Source organism: Mustela putorius, unplaced genomic scaffold (assembly GCF_011764305.1).
Source record: "Mustela putorius furo isolate JIRA1106 unplaced genomic scaffold, ASM1176430v1.1 tig00003987_pilon_pilon_pilon, whole genome shotgun sequence".
In the NCBI taxonomy this organism is placed as follows: Eukaryota; Metazoa; Chordata; class Mammalia; order Carnivora; family Mustelidae; genus Mustela; species Mustela putorius.
In genome coordinates, this window is record NW_025422126.1 from 5093528 (window position 1) to 5110630 (window position 17103).

Sequence of the window (17103 nt, forward strand, 5' to 3'; positions counted from 1 at the left end):
GCACCTGGGTGGCTCAGTTGCTTACACATCTACCTTCAGCTCAGATCATGATCCCAGGTCCTGAGATGGAGCCCTGTTTTGTCAGGCTCCCTGCTCAGCAGGGAGTCTGCTTCTCCCTCTCCTTCTGGCCCTCCATCCTGCTCATGGTCTCTATCTCTCAAATAAATAAAATCTTAAAAAAAAAAAACCTGTCGGGGCGCCTGGGTGGCTCAGTGGGTTAAGCCGCTGCCTTCGGCTCAGGTCATGATCTCAGAGTGCTGGGATCGAGTCCTGCATCGGGCTCTGCGGAGAGCCTGCTTCCCTCTCTCTCTCTGCCTGCCTCTCCATCTACTTGTGATTTCTCTCTGTCAAATAAATAAATAAAATCTAAAAAAAAAAAAAAAAAAAAAAAAAAACCTGTCAAACTATTTTTCAGAGTACCTGTACCATCTCAGATTCCCATCAGCAATGTATGATGTATGATGTATGATGTATCAGCAATGTATGAAAGTTCAAGTTCCTCCACATCTCCACCAACACTTGATATGATCTTTATTTTAGCCACTGTAATATAAATGTGGTTTCTATCTCATTGTGGTTTTAATTTCTATTTCCCTAATGAGCATGGAGCTCACCTGCTGAGCATGGAGCCTGACAAAGCAGAGCTCCATCCCAGGACCCTGAGATCATAACCTGAGCCAAAGGCAGACACTTAACCTGCTGAGCTACCCAGGCATCCCTGAATTGTCTTATTATTAAATTATAAGTTCTTTATATATTTTGGATACAAGTCCCTTATCAGATACAGGATTTGTAAATGTTTTCTTCTAGTTAGTGGCTTCTTTTTTCATTTCTTAATGGTGTTTTTGAAAGGCAACTAATTTTAGGGACACCTGGGTGACTCAGTTGGTTAGTGGCTGCCTTCTTCTCAGGTCATGATCCCAGGGTTCTGGGATCAAGTCCTGCATCAGACTCCTTGTTTAGCTTCTCCCTCTGCCTGCTGCTCCCCATGCTTGTGTGCGCTTGCTCGCTCGCTCTCTGAAAAATAAATAAAATCTTTTTTTAAAAAAGATTTTATTTATTTATTTGACACAGAGAAAGAGATAGTGAGAGAGGGAACACAAGCAGGGGGAGTAGGAGAGGGAGAAGCAGGCTTCCCACCGAGCAGGGAGTCCAATATAGGGCTCAATCCCAGGACCTTGGGACCATGACCTAGGTCGAAGGCAGATGCTTAACGACTGAGGCACCCAGGCGCCCCAAATAAATAAAATCTTTTTAAAAAGAAAAGAAAAGAATTTTAATTTTGATGAGGTCCAAGTTAGCACTTTTTGTTTTTCTTTTGTGGATCATGCTTTGTTAACTTTTGCATATGGTATGAGGTAAAGGTCTAAGGTTATTGTTATTTTGCAAGTAGGTATCCAATTGTCCCAGCACCATTTGTTGAAAAGGTTATCTTTTCCTCACTGAATTTCCTCGGCACCTTTGTCAAAAATCAATCAACCATAAATGTGTGAGTTTATTTCTGGACTTTGTGTTTTATTTCTGGACCTATGTATCTATCCTTATAGCAATACCACATGGCCCTGATTACTGTAGATCTATATTACATTTTGAAATCAAGTAGTGTGTGTCCTCCAACTTTGTTGTTTTTCAAAATTTTGGCTGTCCTGGGTCCTCTGCATTTCCATATACATTTTAGGATCAGCTTATTAATTTCTATAAAAATAAGACTCCAGTAATTTTGATAAAGTTTGGGTTGAATCTACAGATCAATTTTGGGGAGATCTTTAAATCCTCAAAAACTATTTGCTAAGCACACATCAGCAATGATGAGCAGTTGAGATGATGAGAAAAAGAAAGTGACTGGAAGAAGGACAAGCTTCACTGGGAAGTCCCTGGGTGAAGTGAGACAGAAGACTCCATGACAGGCCACATTCTTCTTCGCACTAGCAAATTTTAGAAAGGGGGGCTGGTGACCCAAAAGGAAATGAGTCAGCAGCAATCAACTTGAAACCAAGGTTTTCAGACCTTCCTGGAACAAGAGCCTTTGTTCTAAGATTTCACTTGCTATTCCCTGAGAGCATTATAAGGGCTCTGCCTTAGAGATATAAATAATATCCTGGCTCCCGACCACAGGAGATTGATCACTGACCCCATAGTTACCGTAGCATGGTCAAAGTGAGGTTCATAGTGACCACCAATTCCATAATTCACCACCTGGAGATACTCTGCATAGGGAGGCTGGACATCAAGTCCCGTGAGGGCACCAATGCGATGGTCAAGGTTCACCAGCAGGGGGTCAACGGTGTCCTTCAGCCAGGCACTAAAACACACCATGGGTTGTAGCATCAATGATTTGATGCCAGAAAGGACTATGTCTGTGAATGAATGAGTTGTATCAACTGCCGGAAAGAAGGATGGAAGGAAGGAAGAAAGGAAGGCAGGCAGGCTGAAGAAAGAGCATAAGCACAGACATGGAGGTATAACAGTATTCAGTCTGTACAAGTGTGGGAGCATTTTGTCTATGAAAGAAGTAAAAGGAGACAAGGCTGGAAAAGTACGTTCAGGACATAATGTAAAAAGCTGAGGATGCCGTGGTCATAAAACTGGTCTTTGTGGGTGGTAGATAGTAAGTGAAGTTTCATGGGCAGGAAAGTGATTTGGTGACAAGTTCACTGGTGACCTCTGAAGACCAGTTCCAGTGAAGTTGTGAAGACAGAACCAAAATTCAAAGGGATACAGAGAGATGACAGGGAAAAAAGAGGAGGCAGTGGGGGTCTAGGGTTCTTCACCTGAAAAGTAAAGAAAATAATACCACCTACTCCGTTAAAAGCAATGAATCTAGGGGCGCATGGGTAGCTCAGTGGGTTAAAGCCTCTGCCTTCGGCTCAGGTCATGATCCCAGGGTCCTGGGATCGAGCCCCACATCAGGCTCTCTGCTGAGTGAAGAGCCTGCTTCCCCTCCTCTCTCTCTGCCTGTCTCTCTGCTTAATTGTGATCTGTCTGTCAAATAAATAAATAAATAATCTTTAAAAAATAAAAAAGAAAGAAAAGAAAAGAAAAAGAACGAATCTAAGCAGAAGGTCAGATTTTCTCTGGACCTTCCTATATCTCCTAGTATACAAGGTCACTAAATGTACCAGACCAAAGAAGTTTAAGGTTAAGCCAAATGATTCTGAATCAAAGCTTTCATTATTCACTTCACCTCCCAGAAAACAAAACTATCCACTCATCCTCAGGTCTGGCCTCTCCCCAAGGATGCTGTTGTCACTGTCTCCCATGGCTCTGATGGGGACTCATCCTCTTACTGATCATAAGTCCTGTCTTTACAATACAAATCAAGGACTGTAGGGGGGTGGGAGCAGGAGCTGAGCGGAGAGAATAAATGGGCTCTCACAGCTGAATCTGCCTCTAGAAACCATCAGGTCCAGAGATTCCAGCCTCCCTTCTTGCCTGAATGTTGGCAAGTCATGCTTTGAATATGAGTCAGGAGGCGGGAATGGAACCTTATAAAGTCAAATTCCAAATGGGAATAGAACTGAATTCTCTGGAAAAGCAATCCTGGTGAGGAGTACATCTACACACCTAATTCTGGATGCCAGCATAGAAGCTTTGTCAAGTCTTTCCCTAAGGGCCTCCTTATTAAGTCCGCAGACCCTATAACAACCTGTGAAATAGCCTTGGGTGAAGGGAGTGGAAATTTCTTCCTCTCAACGAGAATGTGCAGACATAAACATGAACTATGGGTTCTCTAGCAGCATCTCTGAATGGCTGTTGCTGACCTTCAGTCAGCTGTGCCACAGGCCCAAGGGCAGGCAGCAAGTATGACCAGAGTCCCTGTCAAGGAAGGAGCCCTCTTACCTTTTGCTGATGCGGTACTCCACTGGCAACTGCTTTTCCCCTGACGCCACCACAGATCTCTGTAGCTGAAACAGAGGCCATAAGAGAAAGTATAAGTTATGATGTGAAGGGAAGGGCTCCATTATTTCCACAGACATGCCCCTCTCTTCAAAGTAAATCTAACAATTGCCAGTTCCTCCCTAATTTAAAATGTTTTGCACATGCTACTAATTTAGTGATAGCTATTGATCTCAAAAACAAAAGCTAGTAAGTGACCAAAAAATCTGACTTGAAAATAACCTTGCTTGCTGAACTAAAATAAAGTGGTATTTGAATCCCTTCTGCATCTGAGACTGAGTTCTGTCAGAACAGGGACTGCTTCTCACTCATCTTTGTATTCTAGTGGCACAGGGCCTGGCCTAGAGTAAGCACTTAGTGTTTGTCATGTTAACTGAACACCTCCAATGAGGAAAAACTCTCCACCCTCAGGTGTAGCCCACTCCCCTGAACAATTCCGACAAAACCCTTCCTTACAAAGAATCAAAATCTGTTTTGCTGCAACCTCCCTGATTATGTGGGGGAAAAAATCCCGAACAGGTTCAATGTAACCAATATCGCTAAATGTTTCAATTTTATTCTGAATGTCTAGATATGAATTTTAAATTCTTTTTAAATGCAGTGGCTCCTAACTGCAAAGGTGCTGTACCAGATACAGAAAGAGAAAGATTTACATAAGGATGTGTCTGCTTCTGCATCTGTCATCAAAATGTCAGCTCCAAGAGAGCAAGTCTTTTGTCAGTGCTATGTCCCTAGAAGCCTAGCAGGGGGTAGGAGCTCAATATTGGTGAATGGAGCAAATGAATGAATGATTGAACCAGAGTCCTGTGCTTAATGACCCAGCCCTGGAGCTTCACATGCTGTCAGAGCAGAGCACGAGGCAACGAACTGCACAAGACACACACCCTTTCCCTTCTTGGAAGCATCTATCCATATTACTATTCCTGCTGCTAAACCAGGTAGACAAATTTGGAAAAGTCTCTTTGTTTCCTTGAACCTGTTTCCCCAGCTATAAAATGCAGCATGTGAACACCACCTTCTCGGGAGTTCCTTTCAGCCTATCCTCCTATACTATCAGGATGCAGGGAATCATTAGGCGACTGATAATGCCTCTGTCTAGTCCTTCACTTAGCATCCTCCCCTGAACCCCTCGCAGAGGAGAGAGGAGAGGTTCTTAGAGGAATTGCTACCTTACCTTCTGCTAGGGTAACATCAGTGGTTTAAAGAAAAATCTTAGGGAATCTCCATTCCATCCTTGTCCCCATTAAGACTTAACTCCTTTAAAATGAAACAAGATGGGATTGGGAGGGAGACAAACCATAAGTGACTCTTAATCTCACAAAACAAACTGAGGGTTGCTGGGGGGAGGGGGGTTGGGAGAAGGGGGGTGGGGTTATGGACATTGGGGAGGGTATGTGCTTTGGTGAGTGCTGTGAAGTGTGTAAACCTGGCAATTCACAGACCTGTATCCCTGGGGATAAAAATATATGTATATAAAAAATAAAAAATTAAAAAAAATAAGTTCAAATAATCAAAATAAAAAAATAAAGACTTAACTCCTTTAACCCTTATTTATTGTACACCAGCAAGTCATTCACTTCCAGGGACAAATATCTACTGGTTGTTCTCTGTGCTGAGTACCATGCTGGGCACTGGAAACACAACATATGGAGCAGACATAAGTCATGTAATGGAGCCATAATGGACAAGTCCAGGCCACTAAGAGAATATTAAGAAGGAACATCTCGTCCCTTTTGAGGGACAGGAAGGTTTCCCAGGATACCCTAAAGACAAATGGAATCAAACAGGTGAAAAGAGGCCAAGGGGAGAGTTATTTAGGCAGAGAGAAGAGTGTGCACAGAGGTTGAGGGAAGTATGCCCCGTTCATTGAGATCCAAGTTGTTCAATGTGTCTGGGGCATCAAGTGCACAAGTGTGGAGGGGCCAACAGCAGCAGGTCAAGAAGCTTTATAACATTCAAGGATTTAAAGCAAGGGCTTGATGTTGTCAGATGCAACCTTTTAAACAGTACTCTGGCTACAATGGGCGTAATACAGGGTGAGGCATTTCAAGGACGGCCTATGATCCCTCCTAGATTATAATCTAGTTGAGGAGACAGGATGCTAACTCTTGAAATAGCTAGTGATACAAGACAACACAAAAATGGTAGAATAAATAAAAAAATTAAATACCAGACAACTTGTGACAAAAGCTTTGAGTTCAAAAAAGAGAGAGGTTATCATATGTGGCCCCAAGAAGCGCTCTGAAAAAACATGTTCCTACTGAAAGAACCCACGAAAGTGGAGAGTGACAGGGCTAGTGGGCAAAGACAGGCATGAGGCTTCCCTTGAGTCTTTAAGAATGGGTGGGATGTGGATAGAAGGAGAAGTGACAAGAGAGCAGTGTTTGGGATGGGAAGCAGATGGAATAAATTCAAGCCTCAGGAGAGGAGGCTTCAGTGGCTTGGGTTGAATTTAGTTTCCATGCGGCAACCCCACCCTTGGAGCCGAGGCTTATTCCCGGCAAAGCCCAAGACCAGACAGAGATCAACGTCTCCACATCAGCTTCTGGGCAGAGGGAGAGTGACAAAGTCTTTGCCTGCCAAATAGATGACCTGGCCCCGATGGACTGCGGGGTGGGCTGCCTGTCCTGCTACCAAGACAACAGAGTTGTTCTAAGGAAAAAAGTAGCTGCTAGCCAAATACTACCACTGGCTCACTGAGATGCCAAAGCTGTTGAAGATATTTTGTTCCAATTGACCAGTGGAACTTAATGCTCTCAAAAATTGCACAAGGATTCCAGACCTCATTGGAGGGGCTCCTGGATGAGATGACTATTGCTACTCTTGTCCCTCCAATCCATGTCTGCTGTCAGAATCTTCCTTAAAACAAACAGGCCTGATCATGCCAATCTCCTGTTTTAACTGTCCAAGAGCTCCCTGCTGCCTCCGGGATAAAATCCAAGCTCCCCAGCACAGTATTTATGACACTTCCTGACTGTGTCTCCCCATTTATCCTCATCTCCGATCACCTCCCGCCCCAGCCCTTGCACGCTTGCGCCAGCAACCTGCACCCTGTTCTCTGAACACACCGCATGTGGGGTCTTTGCATGTATTGTTTCGTCTTCCTCCCATACCCTTTGCCACCCTGTTACTCTGATGAATTTCACATCCACCGGGAAGCCTTCTCTGTTTTTCCCTCCTTCCCATCTGCTCTTTACCCATCTGCCTTTCCCTCACAGGAAGGCTCACTTTTTGTTGCCGCCATAGCACGCATGGCTCCCTGCACACATCTCTGCTAGGACGCCTAGCACCGCGGACTGTAAATATCTGTTTTCCCCCATTATGCTGTGAGCTCCTACAGGAAAAGGGCCAGTAGTATATCTCTGCGAATGTCCCGCACTTGGTACAGTGTCTGGCACACAGCAGGCTCAGTTCTGTTGACAAGTGACCAAACGACCACTTGGATAAACAGGGCACCCTCAAGGGCATGATGACATAAGGAATTCTGAAACAGCCATCTAAAGAGGCAACATGCTTATACTGATGAGGTCGGTGTGTTATTTTTCTAAATATCTGCCATCCTTCCTGGGCAAGGATTAAATGTCCTCTTCCCCTTGGCATCAAGGTTGGCACCGCAGCTCGAGGAGCCTTTCCTGTAGGAGCATTAGACACACTCTCCCTGTTGACTGCAGTGGTGGTCCCAAGCTTTGTCTCAACCAATGAGATAGGGCAGAGGCAGAAGCTTTAGGAGACAGCTGGTAGTTTGCCATCTCTCTCTTTGTCTCTTGTCAGACTGGAGATGTCCCAAATACAGGCGGCTCTGTCAGGCTGGGTCTCCAAGTGAAGACCGTTCTGCCTGCCCCCCCCAACTGCAGCCAGCCCAAGACAGACACATAGTGTAAGTAAGCAGCAAAACTTTGTTGTTGTTGTGTCTGAGATGTGGGGGCTATTTGTTACTGACCATAACTTAGCCTAAGGCGATACGAGAAGGCAGAATAACAGAGCAGCCATCAATGTACTAAGTTCCAGGTTTGGCTCCAGCTACCTGCCTGACCTTCATCAGGTCCCTTTCCCTCTCTGGGCCTCAGTTTCCTCTTAACAAAATAATCTAGCTAAACTAGATAATCTTTCTTCTCTGAAATTCTGTAAATTTGCACTAGGATATCACTCCTTGTCCACCACTTCCCCCATTAAAAAAAAAATTTTTTTTTCTACCCATTATGTGGAATGATTGACTTGGGGAGGAGGGGTCCTTTTGATCTTTTTAGGTTATATTTACATATAATGATATGCACAGATCTCAAGTGTACCATTTGCTGAATTTTCACAAATGTACACAGCTATGTACTCCACATCTCTAACAAGATATTGAGAGCACATTTTCAACATCCCAGAAAATGCCTTTGTCCCCTTCCCCAGCCAATCCCCTCCCTCCAAAAGCAATGACTTCTGTGATTTTTTTTCACCATTGATTTGTTTTATGGAATGGCTGGCATTTTGAATTCCTGGACTGGTAAAGTGTATAGTTGTTTAGGCTGACTGTTTTCACATTCCTGAACTCCAGGCATGTGATGACACAAAGCGAAGTTCTAGGCAGGCTTTGGGGATACTCACCCACGGTTCTGCAAGCCCTCTAATCTTCTGAGCCTCCATGTCACTGACGAAGTCATGGTAGAGAACAACGTAGGGCTCCAAGTGGATGACTTCCTTCCGGATGGGCTGGAGCAGCAGGTAGGGGCTTGAATTTGTCTCATAGGAGCAGTAAAGGCTAGGGATCTGGTAGTGAATAGGCTGGAAGGAAAAACTAGAGTCAGTATAAGAGATGAAGGGTTTAGGAGAAGAAGCCAATGTAGGGAACTATGGCATAAGAAAACTGGTATGTGGGAGATTGAGAATGTGGTCCCTCTGATGCTGTCCAAATGAGCTTTACATTTCTAATCCATCAGCCTTTTCCCCTCACATCATTCCAATGCTACCTTCTCTTTCTCTGGGTAAGCTATTCCCCCTTTCTCTTTCACTGAGGAATCCTACCTGGGATCCCAGGGTCTGACATAACCCCTCGTAGGTGTCTCTGGTCTGCAGGTGGGGAACATTGGGCCTCTGGATGACAGCCTCAGCTACCACCTGGTTGGGGCTCTCTGCCAAAAGTTTTTCATATTTCAACACATTCCTGGCCATCCTCTTATTATCTGGGCCTGGAAGAAATCAGAGCAGGGAATAATACAGATTAACAAACAATGGTTTCAGAGAGTGCTGCCAAGGTTTCCTATAGCTTCCCAGTCACATGCAACCAGCCACTGGCCACCCTGAAAAGCTCCCGTGTCCATGCACAGGAGGATATAAGGCCCTCAATCCCAGAAGATTACCTGTATTAAGAAAGATTGAGTTAGGTCCCGTAGATCTGAGGGTGCAAAGGACTTTGGGGAAGAAAGTGGTACTTAACACTGTTAGATCAAGGGATCATAAGGATGGAAGCTCTAGGATAGTGTGATGGTAAGTTTTATGTATTAGGAAGAAGCTTAACTCATTCCTTCCTTCCTTCCTTTATTCATTTACCCATTCAATAAATTTTCAGTAAAAATCTACAAGGTACTGGGTACTGTGTTAGAGGCTAACCTCCCAGAGTTTGGAGCCTAATGGAGAAAAGCTACATTAAATAACTACTCACAAAGAAACCCGTAACTGCCATGAAAGAGAAGTCCAGAGAGCCAGAGCCTAAAGCAGAGAGACCCAACCTATTCTTCCCTACAGCAGTGAAAGCTAATCCATTTCCCAGTCTATGAGATCCTTCAAAATTCCCAACTGGCCTACATATAGAGCAGTGCAGTGTGAGACGGAGGGGTTCTAGGTTTTGGTTCTAGCCTGGGTTCCCCCTGGGGTCTTGTATCTTATCTGTGCCCACCTGTTGGTGCCCACTGTGACTATAAGAGGTCCATGGGCTGGCAGCTACCCATGGCCTGCTAGCCTCTGTGCCTGAGTTTTAGTGCCTCTCAGAAGGACATACTGGATTGTTCTAATGATCCCAAAGCATTGTTCTCTGAGGAGTTCAGTGTGCCTCTAACCACCACCACCACACCCCTGGAAAAAGTTACCAACCTTTTTGTAACAAGAGGCAAAATGAAGTTAAGGAGAATAGAAGTAATGACCCCCAAACCCCAGTGAAAATACTACAAGGCCAGAAATGGAACTGGTAATTTTAATTTGCTTTGTCCTATTCCACCTATAACTGCACATGGTTTGGGTTCTCTGGGACAGGCAGAAATTTTAATAGCCAAACATAAAGAAATAAAGAAGGGCTGGGTTGGGGCGCCTGGGTGGCTCAGTGGCTTAGAGCCTTTGCCTTCGGCTCAGGTCATGATCCCAGGGTCCTGGGATTGAGCCCTGTGTCTGGCTCTCTGCTCAGCGGTGAGCTGCTTCCTCCTCTGTCTCTGCCTGTCTTGCTGCCCACCTGCGATCTCTATCAAATAAATAAATAAAATCTTAAAAAACAAAAAAAAAAGAAAGAAGGACTGGGTTATCATTTTGCCTGAAGTAATTGCCCACATGTCTCCAGACCATATGGCTACTTCCACATCCTACTGTTTGCCCAGTTTCCAGAATGGAATAATGTTACTAAATGGATTCATTAAAAAGCAATAAATACATACAACTGTGAAGTCCTATGTGAAACACTTTATAAATATTAAAATATCACAGTGACTATTTACTTACTTTAGTATCTCACTATCTTATTAAAGGAAAGCCTGGGAAACCAGCTTCCACCAAAATTTTACCTAAAAATACCCAAGCAGAGAACTAGGCTGGGAATTCTTGCTCCTGTTCTACTCTGGTGATGTGATGTGTGAGAAGGGTCAAAGCTGAACCCTGCACTAACAGAGCAGGGTGCTTGATGGCCAAGCGAGCTCTGGTTTAAAGGGAAGAACTGATTCTCTGTGGAAACAGCCAAAAAACAGCCAAAATAATCCTGCGGAATCAGTCCCCTTGCACACACAGCTCTCACTGACTTCGTGTGCGTCCAGTCCTGGCCTTGTTCCCCACTGGAGCAGCACTAACGTACACCCAGCTGCAAGTGGAAGAGGAAAGGGACAGACTGTTACCTCCTTAGCATTCTCCCACAAACCAAAAAATTTCCCCCTGATATACTGATCAGTAGCTAAGTAAGATTCAATCCAAAATTAGAAATGTGGCTTGGATTATAATATTAGAGAAATAAAAACACATAGCTGTCTTTTCCTTGCAGGGATTAAGGGCCAGGAGCAGAAGGGATTTCCCAGTGAATCAGAGCCGTGGCTCATTGATCGTCTATCATTACGTACTGTAGAGAAGAAACTCTCGGGAAAGGCTGAGGGCACAGGAAACATTGCCAGCCTATAAAACAAAAAGAAAGGAAAGGAGGCATTAGCCACACTGAGGATATCTTCTTTGACCAAATCATTAAATGGATTTAAAAAAAAAAAACTGTAAAATACTCTTACCACCAGTAGACAATAAGACTCATTGAAATGAGCAGCAGACTAGGAATGTAGAGGTTCTCGGTTCTAATTCAGGATTTTCACCCCTAATGCAACTCAGGTCTCCTCAGTGTCGTCATTTTACAAATGACTCATTCCCACCCTTACCAGGAAAGGTAGAAACATAAATGAAAATAAACTTTCTTAAAGTGCCTCAAATCTTAAAGCATGCAAAACCACATAACTGGAAGGTGGTGTTATTTTGGTATATCTCATTATTAATTTAACATGAAACTATAAAAACCCTAGTAAAAATATAATTTGTTCTCCAGGCTCAGTCCTTCCTATAGTCTACAAAGGTAGCAGGAGGGAGCCAAAGGAAGAACTAAACCTGAAACATTCCCACTGCATAGTAATGACCTGTCCTTGCCACTGCCATTTGACCTTGAGCTACACATGTTCAGAAGTACACAGGGGCTTTCCAGACAAACTGGGGAAAAGAACCCAGTGTAGGTGGGCTGCCATCCTGCCCTGGGCGCCAAGGAATGATGATGAACTGATAGAATCATATATCCTTCTGGTCATTTCATTGTTGCATGCTAAAAATTCATGTTTCAGGGTGCCTGTGTGGGTGGCTTAGTTGGTCAGATGTCTGCCTTGGCTCGGGTCATGATCCCAGGATTCTGGGATCAAGCTCTGCATCAGGCTCCCTGCTCAGCGGGGAGCCTGCTTCTCCCTCTCCCTCTGCTGCTCCCCCTGTTTGTGCTTGCTCTCTCAAATAAACAAAGCCTTTAAAAACATTCATGTTTAGTGATAAAAGCAACAATAAGCACACTATGAAACATAAGAGACAGGAAAAAAGAAATGCTCTGTTGAAACCCAGGGGCTCCAAGCACTTTAGAAGAGGTATAGCGTTTACACATTCACATTTGTTATACATTTTCATAGCCTGGTTGTTTTATTCTACATTGTCATCAGGGGGACTTTTTATATCATTTATATCATCTTCGGAGATGGCATTTTTTAAAAAGATTTATTTATTTATTTATTTATTTGACAGACAGAGATCACAAGTAGGCAGAAAGGCAGGCAGAGAGAGAGGAGGAAGCAGGCTCCCTGCTGAGCAGAGAGCCCGATGCGGGGCTCGATCCCAGGACCCTGGGACCATGACCTGAGCCGAAGGCAGAGGCTTTAACCCACTGAGCCACCCAGGAGCCCCGGAGATGGCATATTTTAACTGTGGAAAGAAACACACAACTTGGGGACACCTGGGTGACACGTTTGGTTAAGTGTCCGACTCTTGGTTTAGGCTCTGGCCGTGATCTTATTATGGTCATGAGATTGAACCCTTCGAGCGGTTGCACACTGAGTATGGAGTCTGCTTGAGATTCTCTCCATCTCTCTCTGACCCTCCCACTTATGCTCTCTTCCTCTCTCTCTTAAATATATACATGATTCTTAAAAACAACAGTAGGTAGCTTGGGTGGTTCAGTCATTGGGCATCTACCTTTGGCTCAGCTTATGATCCCAGGGTCCTGGATCAAGCCCTGCATAGGGCTCCCTGCTCAGTGGGAAGCCTGCTTCTCCCTTCCCCACTCTCCCTGCTTGTGTTCCCTCTCTCACTGTATCTCTATCAAATAAATTTTTAAAATCTAAAAAAAAAAAAAAACAAACAAAAACCCACAACATAAATTTACCATCTTAACCATCTCTAAGTGTACAGTTTGGTTATATTAACTACATTCACATTGTTGTGCAGTCAATCCCCAGAATTTCTCCATCTTGCAAATCTGAAACCCTGGACCCAACAAACAACTCTCAATTGCCCCCTTCCTTTAGTCCCCGGTAACCACCATTCTACTTTCTGTCTCTATAAATTTGATTCCTCTAGATACTTCATATAAGTGCAATCATACAGTATTTGTCTTTTTGTGACTGGCTTATTTCATTTAGCATAATATCCTCAAAGTTCATCTATGTTGTAGCATGTGTCAGAATTTCTGTTTTTTTTTTTTTTTTTAAGATTTTATTTATTTATTTATTTATTTGAGAGAGCGAGAGCATGCACAGAGGGAGAGGGGGAAGGAGAAACAGACTCCATGCTGAATACAGAGCATGACACAGGGGTCAATCCCAGAACCGCAAGACTATGACCTGTGCCAAAGGCAGATGCTTAACTGACTGAGCCATCCAGGCACCCCTAACAATTTCCTTCTTTCCTAAGGCTGAATACTATTTTCTTGTATATAGAGACCACATTTTTAATAGCTGCATTTCATTCTACTTAAAAGCTATATCACAGATGACCTAGACATATAGATTGTTTGCAGTTATTTAATACCATTAGTTACTCTGTTCAATAGTTAACAGAGGGATACTTAAGTACTGTATTGGTAACATCAGATTATTAACTCAAGGTTATAGCTTTTCAAATTCTTTTGAGATGAAGAGAACTAAAATACAACTTTATATATTTTTATAACTCAAGGGCTCTTTCATGAGATAAAATTAGATTTTATCAAGAACAAAGCTACATTTGGGGCACCTGGGTGACTCAGTTAAGCGTTTGCCTTTGGCTCAGGTCATGATCCTAGGGTCCTGGGATCAAGCTCCACATCGGGCTCCCTGCTCAGTGGGGAGTTTGCTTCTCCTTTACCCTCTGCTCCTCTACCTGCTTGTGCTTTCTCTCTCTCTCTCTCTCTCAAATGAATGAAGAAAGTCTTTAAAAAAAAAAAAAAGAAAAAAGTTATTTTTGAATGGAATGTGTACACTATATAATGTTACATGAACAAGGTGAATGTACGCTTGTAGTGATAATAGCTTACATTTGTTGAGTGCCCATGTCATGATCAGTGTTAAGGGCTTTACATGTATTAGCTCATTTATTCCTCATGACAACCCCTTTGAGGTGAGCATAGAAGGGGAGCAAAATAAGCCACCCCAAAATATGTCTCTTTGGCAAAAGGATTATTTTGAGCTAATTATTTTGAGAAATGGCAGACATAGGAGAAGCTCTGAAAACCAGAGAAGCTACCCTTTTGTGAGAGAAATTTGTATTTATAAAGGAGTCCTCCATTTGTGTCTCCCTCTGTGTACCTGGAAAAGAAGGATGACTCTGAATCACAAGAGAATCTTTTTTTTTAAGGTATATTTATTTATTTGAGGGAGAGAGAGAGAGCGTGGGTGGGGGGCAGAGGGAAATGGAGAGAAGGCTCAAGCAGACTCCACACCCAGCATGGAGGCTGACACAGAGCTTGATCTCAGACCCTGAGATTACCACATGAGGTGAAACCAAGAATCAGCCACCTAACCAACTACATCACTCAGGCCCCTTGATTCACAAAAGAATCTTATCAATGGAGAAAGCTCACTTAAATCTGCATAACAACCTTACCCTTGTTGGCATTTCCTGGTAACCACCCAAAATTGGCCTCCCCCCCATACCTTTCTTTCTACTGTATTTAGCTGGAAATGGTATTTAAGGTGGAGGCCGAGGCCACTTCAAGGAGTTTCTCATTCTTCCACCCCACCTCCTGTGTATTTTTCCTCTTATTAATCTGTTTTTTATTGCAAAGATGTCTCAGCCAAGCACTCAGAATATTAAAGAATTACTTCCTTCTCCTCCCACTTTCTAACAGCATCAATATTATCCACCTTTTAAAGATTTGAACCCAGGTCAGTCTGACTTCGGAGCCTGTGGTTTAATTACTACGCAACTATCTCTCGTTAAAAATTACTGAAATAGGGGCTCCTGGGTGGCTCAGTGGGTTAAGCCACTGCCTTCGGCTCAGGTCATGATCCCAGGGTCCTGGGATCGAGTCCCGCATTGGGATCTCTGCTCAGCGGGGAGCCTGCTTCCTCCTCTCTCTCTCTGCCTGCCTCTCTGCCTACTTGTGATCTCTCTCTGTCAGATAAATAAATAAATTCTTTTTAAAAAATTACTGAAATAATTTTTTACTAAAATATATCATGAAAAGTTATTATATAAGTGATGGGGGAGCAGGAGGCTGGCTGAAGACAAAGCAAAAGCTGGCACCTTCCACCCCCCTCTCCACCCGCTCCCCTCCGTAATATGTGTAGCATTCCTCAGGCACCCTTGACTGCCATAAAATGATAAATAGTTAACTTGCAGAAATCACAATCCTGCAGAAAAGGAATCTCCCTTGCTCTACAGATGTCCTAGAGATCTACAAACAGGGAGGTTACCTTATCAATAGCACAAATTTCCAGAGGCAAATAACTCTCAGTTCCTAAAGCCCTAATGTCTCCCTCCCCATCATAAACTGGAGGAGGCTGAGGTAGAAGGGAATGTAAATGATAGCAGGATCATAACACCCCACCAAGAATCTCCCTTCCCCTCACCGTCACCCAACCGCAAGGTATATAACCTGTCATCCCTCACAACCCAGGGCAGCAGCTCCTCCTGCCCACGGGTCCTGTCCCCGTCCTTTAATAAACCACCATTTTGCACCAAAGATGTCTCAAGAATTCTTTCTTGGTCATCAGCTCCGGACCTCAGCCCACCGAACCTTACCTAGGTTCTAGAACTTCATCATAAGTATTATATGTTATATGATATTATATATTACATATAATATTTTCATAGTACAAATAATTATATATCACATATTTTATATGATAATGAAAGATCCACAACTATCCCAAATTTATAAGGGCTAAAAAGGGGACCATAACTGTCTATGAGACAATGCCCAATGTGTTCTATTACTGTCGTGTAAAAAATGTGCTGTAAGGGCACAAAGGAGTCTGAGAAGTCTGAGGAGAATTGAGGAAGTCTTCACAAGTAGGTGACATTTGAGCTATGCCTTGTGAGATGAATAAAAATTACCAGACAAAGCACAATTGTGGAAAGGGAGAGTCTACCAGTGAGCGGAGGAGAAACCTGAGTCTTCAGAGGGTAAAAAAGCCAAAACCAGTCCTCAGGCGCTGCATTTGAAGCCTGTTTTTCAGGGTAAGCTGCTTGAGTTCATCTTCTCCTAGTCTCTGTGTCAATTCCGTTTTCTTCCTCTATTAAAATCCAATTTCTTCTTGCCTTAGTTGTACTACAGTGATTCTATTAGAGCTTTAATACAGAGCAATTGAGCAGGTGCATTAGGAAGAGCACCCTGGAAAGTCTTACAACAAAGACCCACTTACCAGGAACTTCCATGAGAGGCACAGGCCCATTTGCTACTCTGAGAATAAATCTGTTTTGGCGGCAACATGTGGGTTTGGACCACCCAAGTCCTCCTCCCTTTTCTCAGGAAAAGGGGGAAAGAGAAAGGAACGTAGGGAGCAGAAATGGTTTATTAGCTTTGGAAACTCTAAGGAATTGGCTCTGTAAACAATATTTCCAGCTTATTCTTGAAGACTATACAATTCTGGTGGGAAACAGATTAGCTATATAAAAGGACAGCAGATCTCCCCATTCAGGGAAATGAGCTTCCACGAGAGGAACTACAACAGCTCATAGATCAAGTGCCAAGGAAAAGCAATCCCTGGAGGAGGCGCTGAGCGTCACTACAAACCAGTGACACCAGCTCGATAGCCAGACCCTAGTCATAGTTACAGTTGGACTCAGCGGCAGATGGGAGAGGATAATGTCGGGGAGGAAGTCCTTCTTCTGCCCATGGTCCTTCTAGCTGGACATAGAATTAAATTGACATGAGACAGATTAACAAGAGAAAATCAAATGTAGTAGGCACAGAAATCCACACAGACACAAAATTCTAAAGACAGTGAGGCAACATGAAGCTTCTATGAGTTAAGAAGGGTA

At 43.5% G+C, this 17103-nt stretch overlaps 1 protein-coding gene across 11 annotated transcripts in view; it reads right to left on the bottom strand.

Moving 5' to 3' along the window:
• P4HA3 (prolyl 4-hydroxylase subunit alpha 3) overlaps window positions 1-17103 on the bottom strand; it is a 38790-nt gene that overhangs the window by 8180 nt on the left and 13507 nt on the right. For 8 of the 11 annotated variants that reach the window (XR_006604194.1, XR_006604195.1, XM_045071375.1 and 5 more), the window contains 5 exons: window positions 11193-11244; window positions 8908-9071; window positions 8491-8667; window positions 3841-3905; window positions 2143-2302 (listed from right to left, as the gene is read on the bottom strand). Coding sequence is in view for 8 of the 11 variants with exons in the window: in XM_045071375.1 (XP_044927310.1) it covers window positions 2143-2302; window positions 3841-3905; window positions 8491-8667; window positions 8908-9071; window positions 11193-11244 (618 nt within the window). In the remaining 3 variants the exon portion in view is untranslated. Of the gene's footprint in view, window positions 1-2131; window positions 2303-3840; window positions 3906-8490; window positions 8668-8907; window positions 9072-11192; window positions 11245-17103 lie in introns of all 11 variants that reach the window. The other 3 variants (XR_006604196.1, XM_045071373.1, XM_045071372.1) reach the window with 1 other exon arrangement.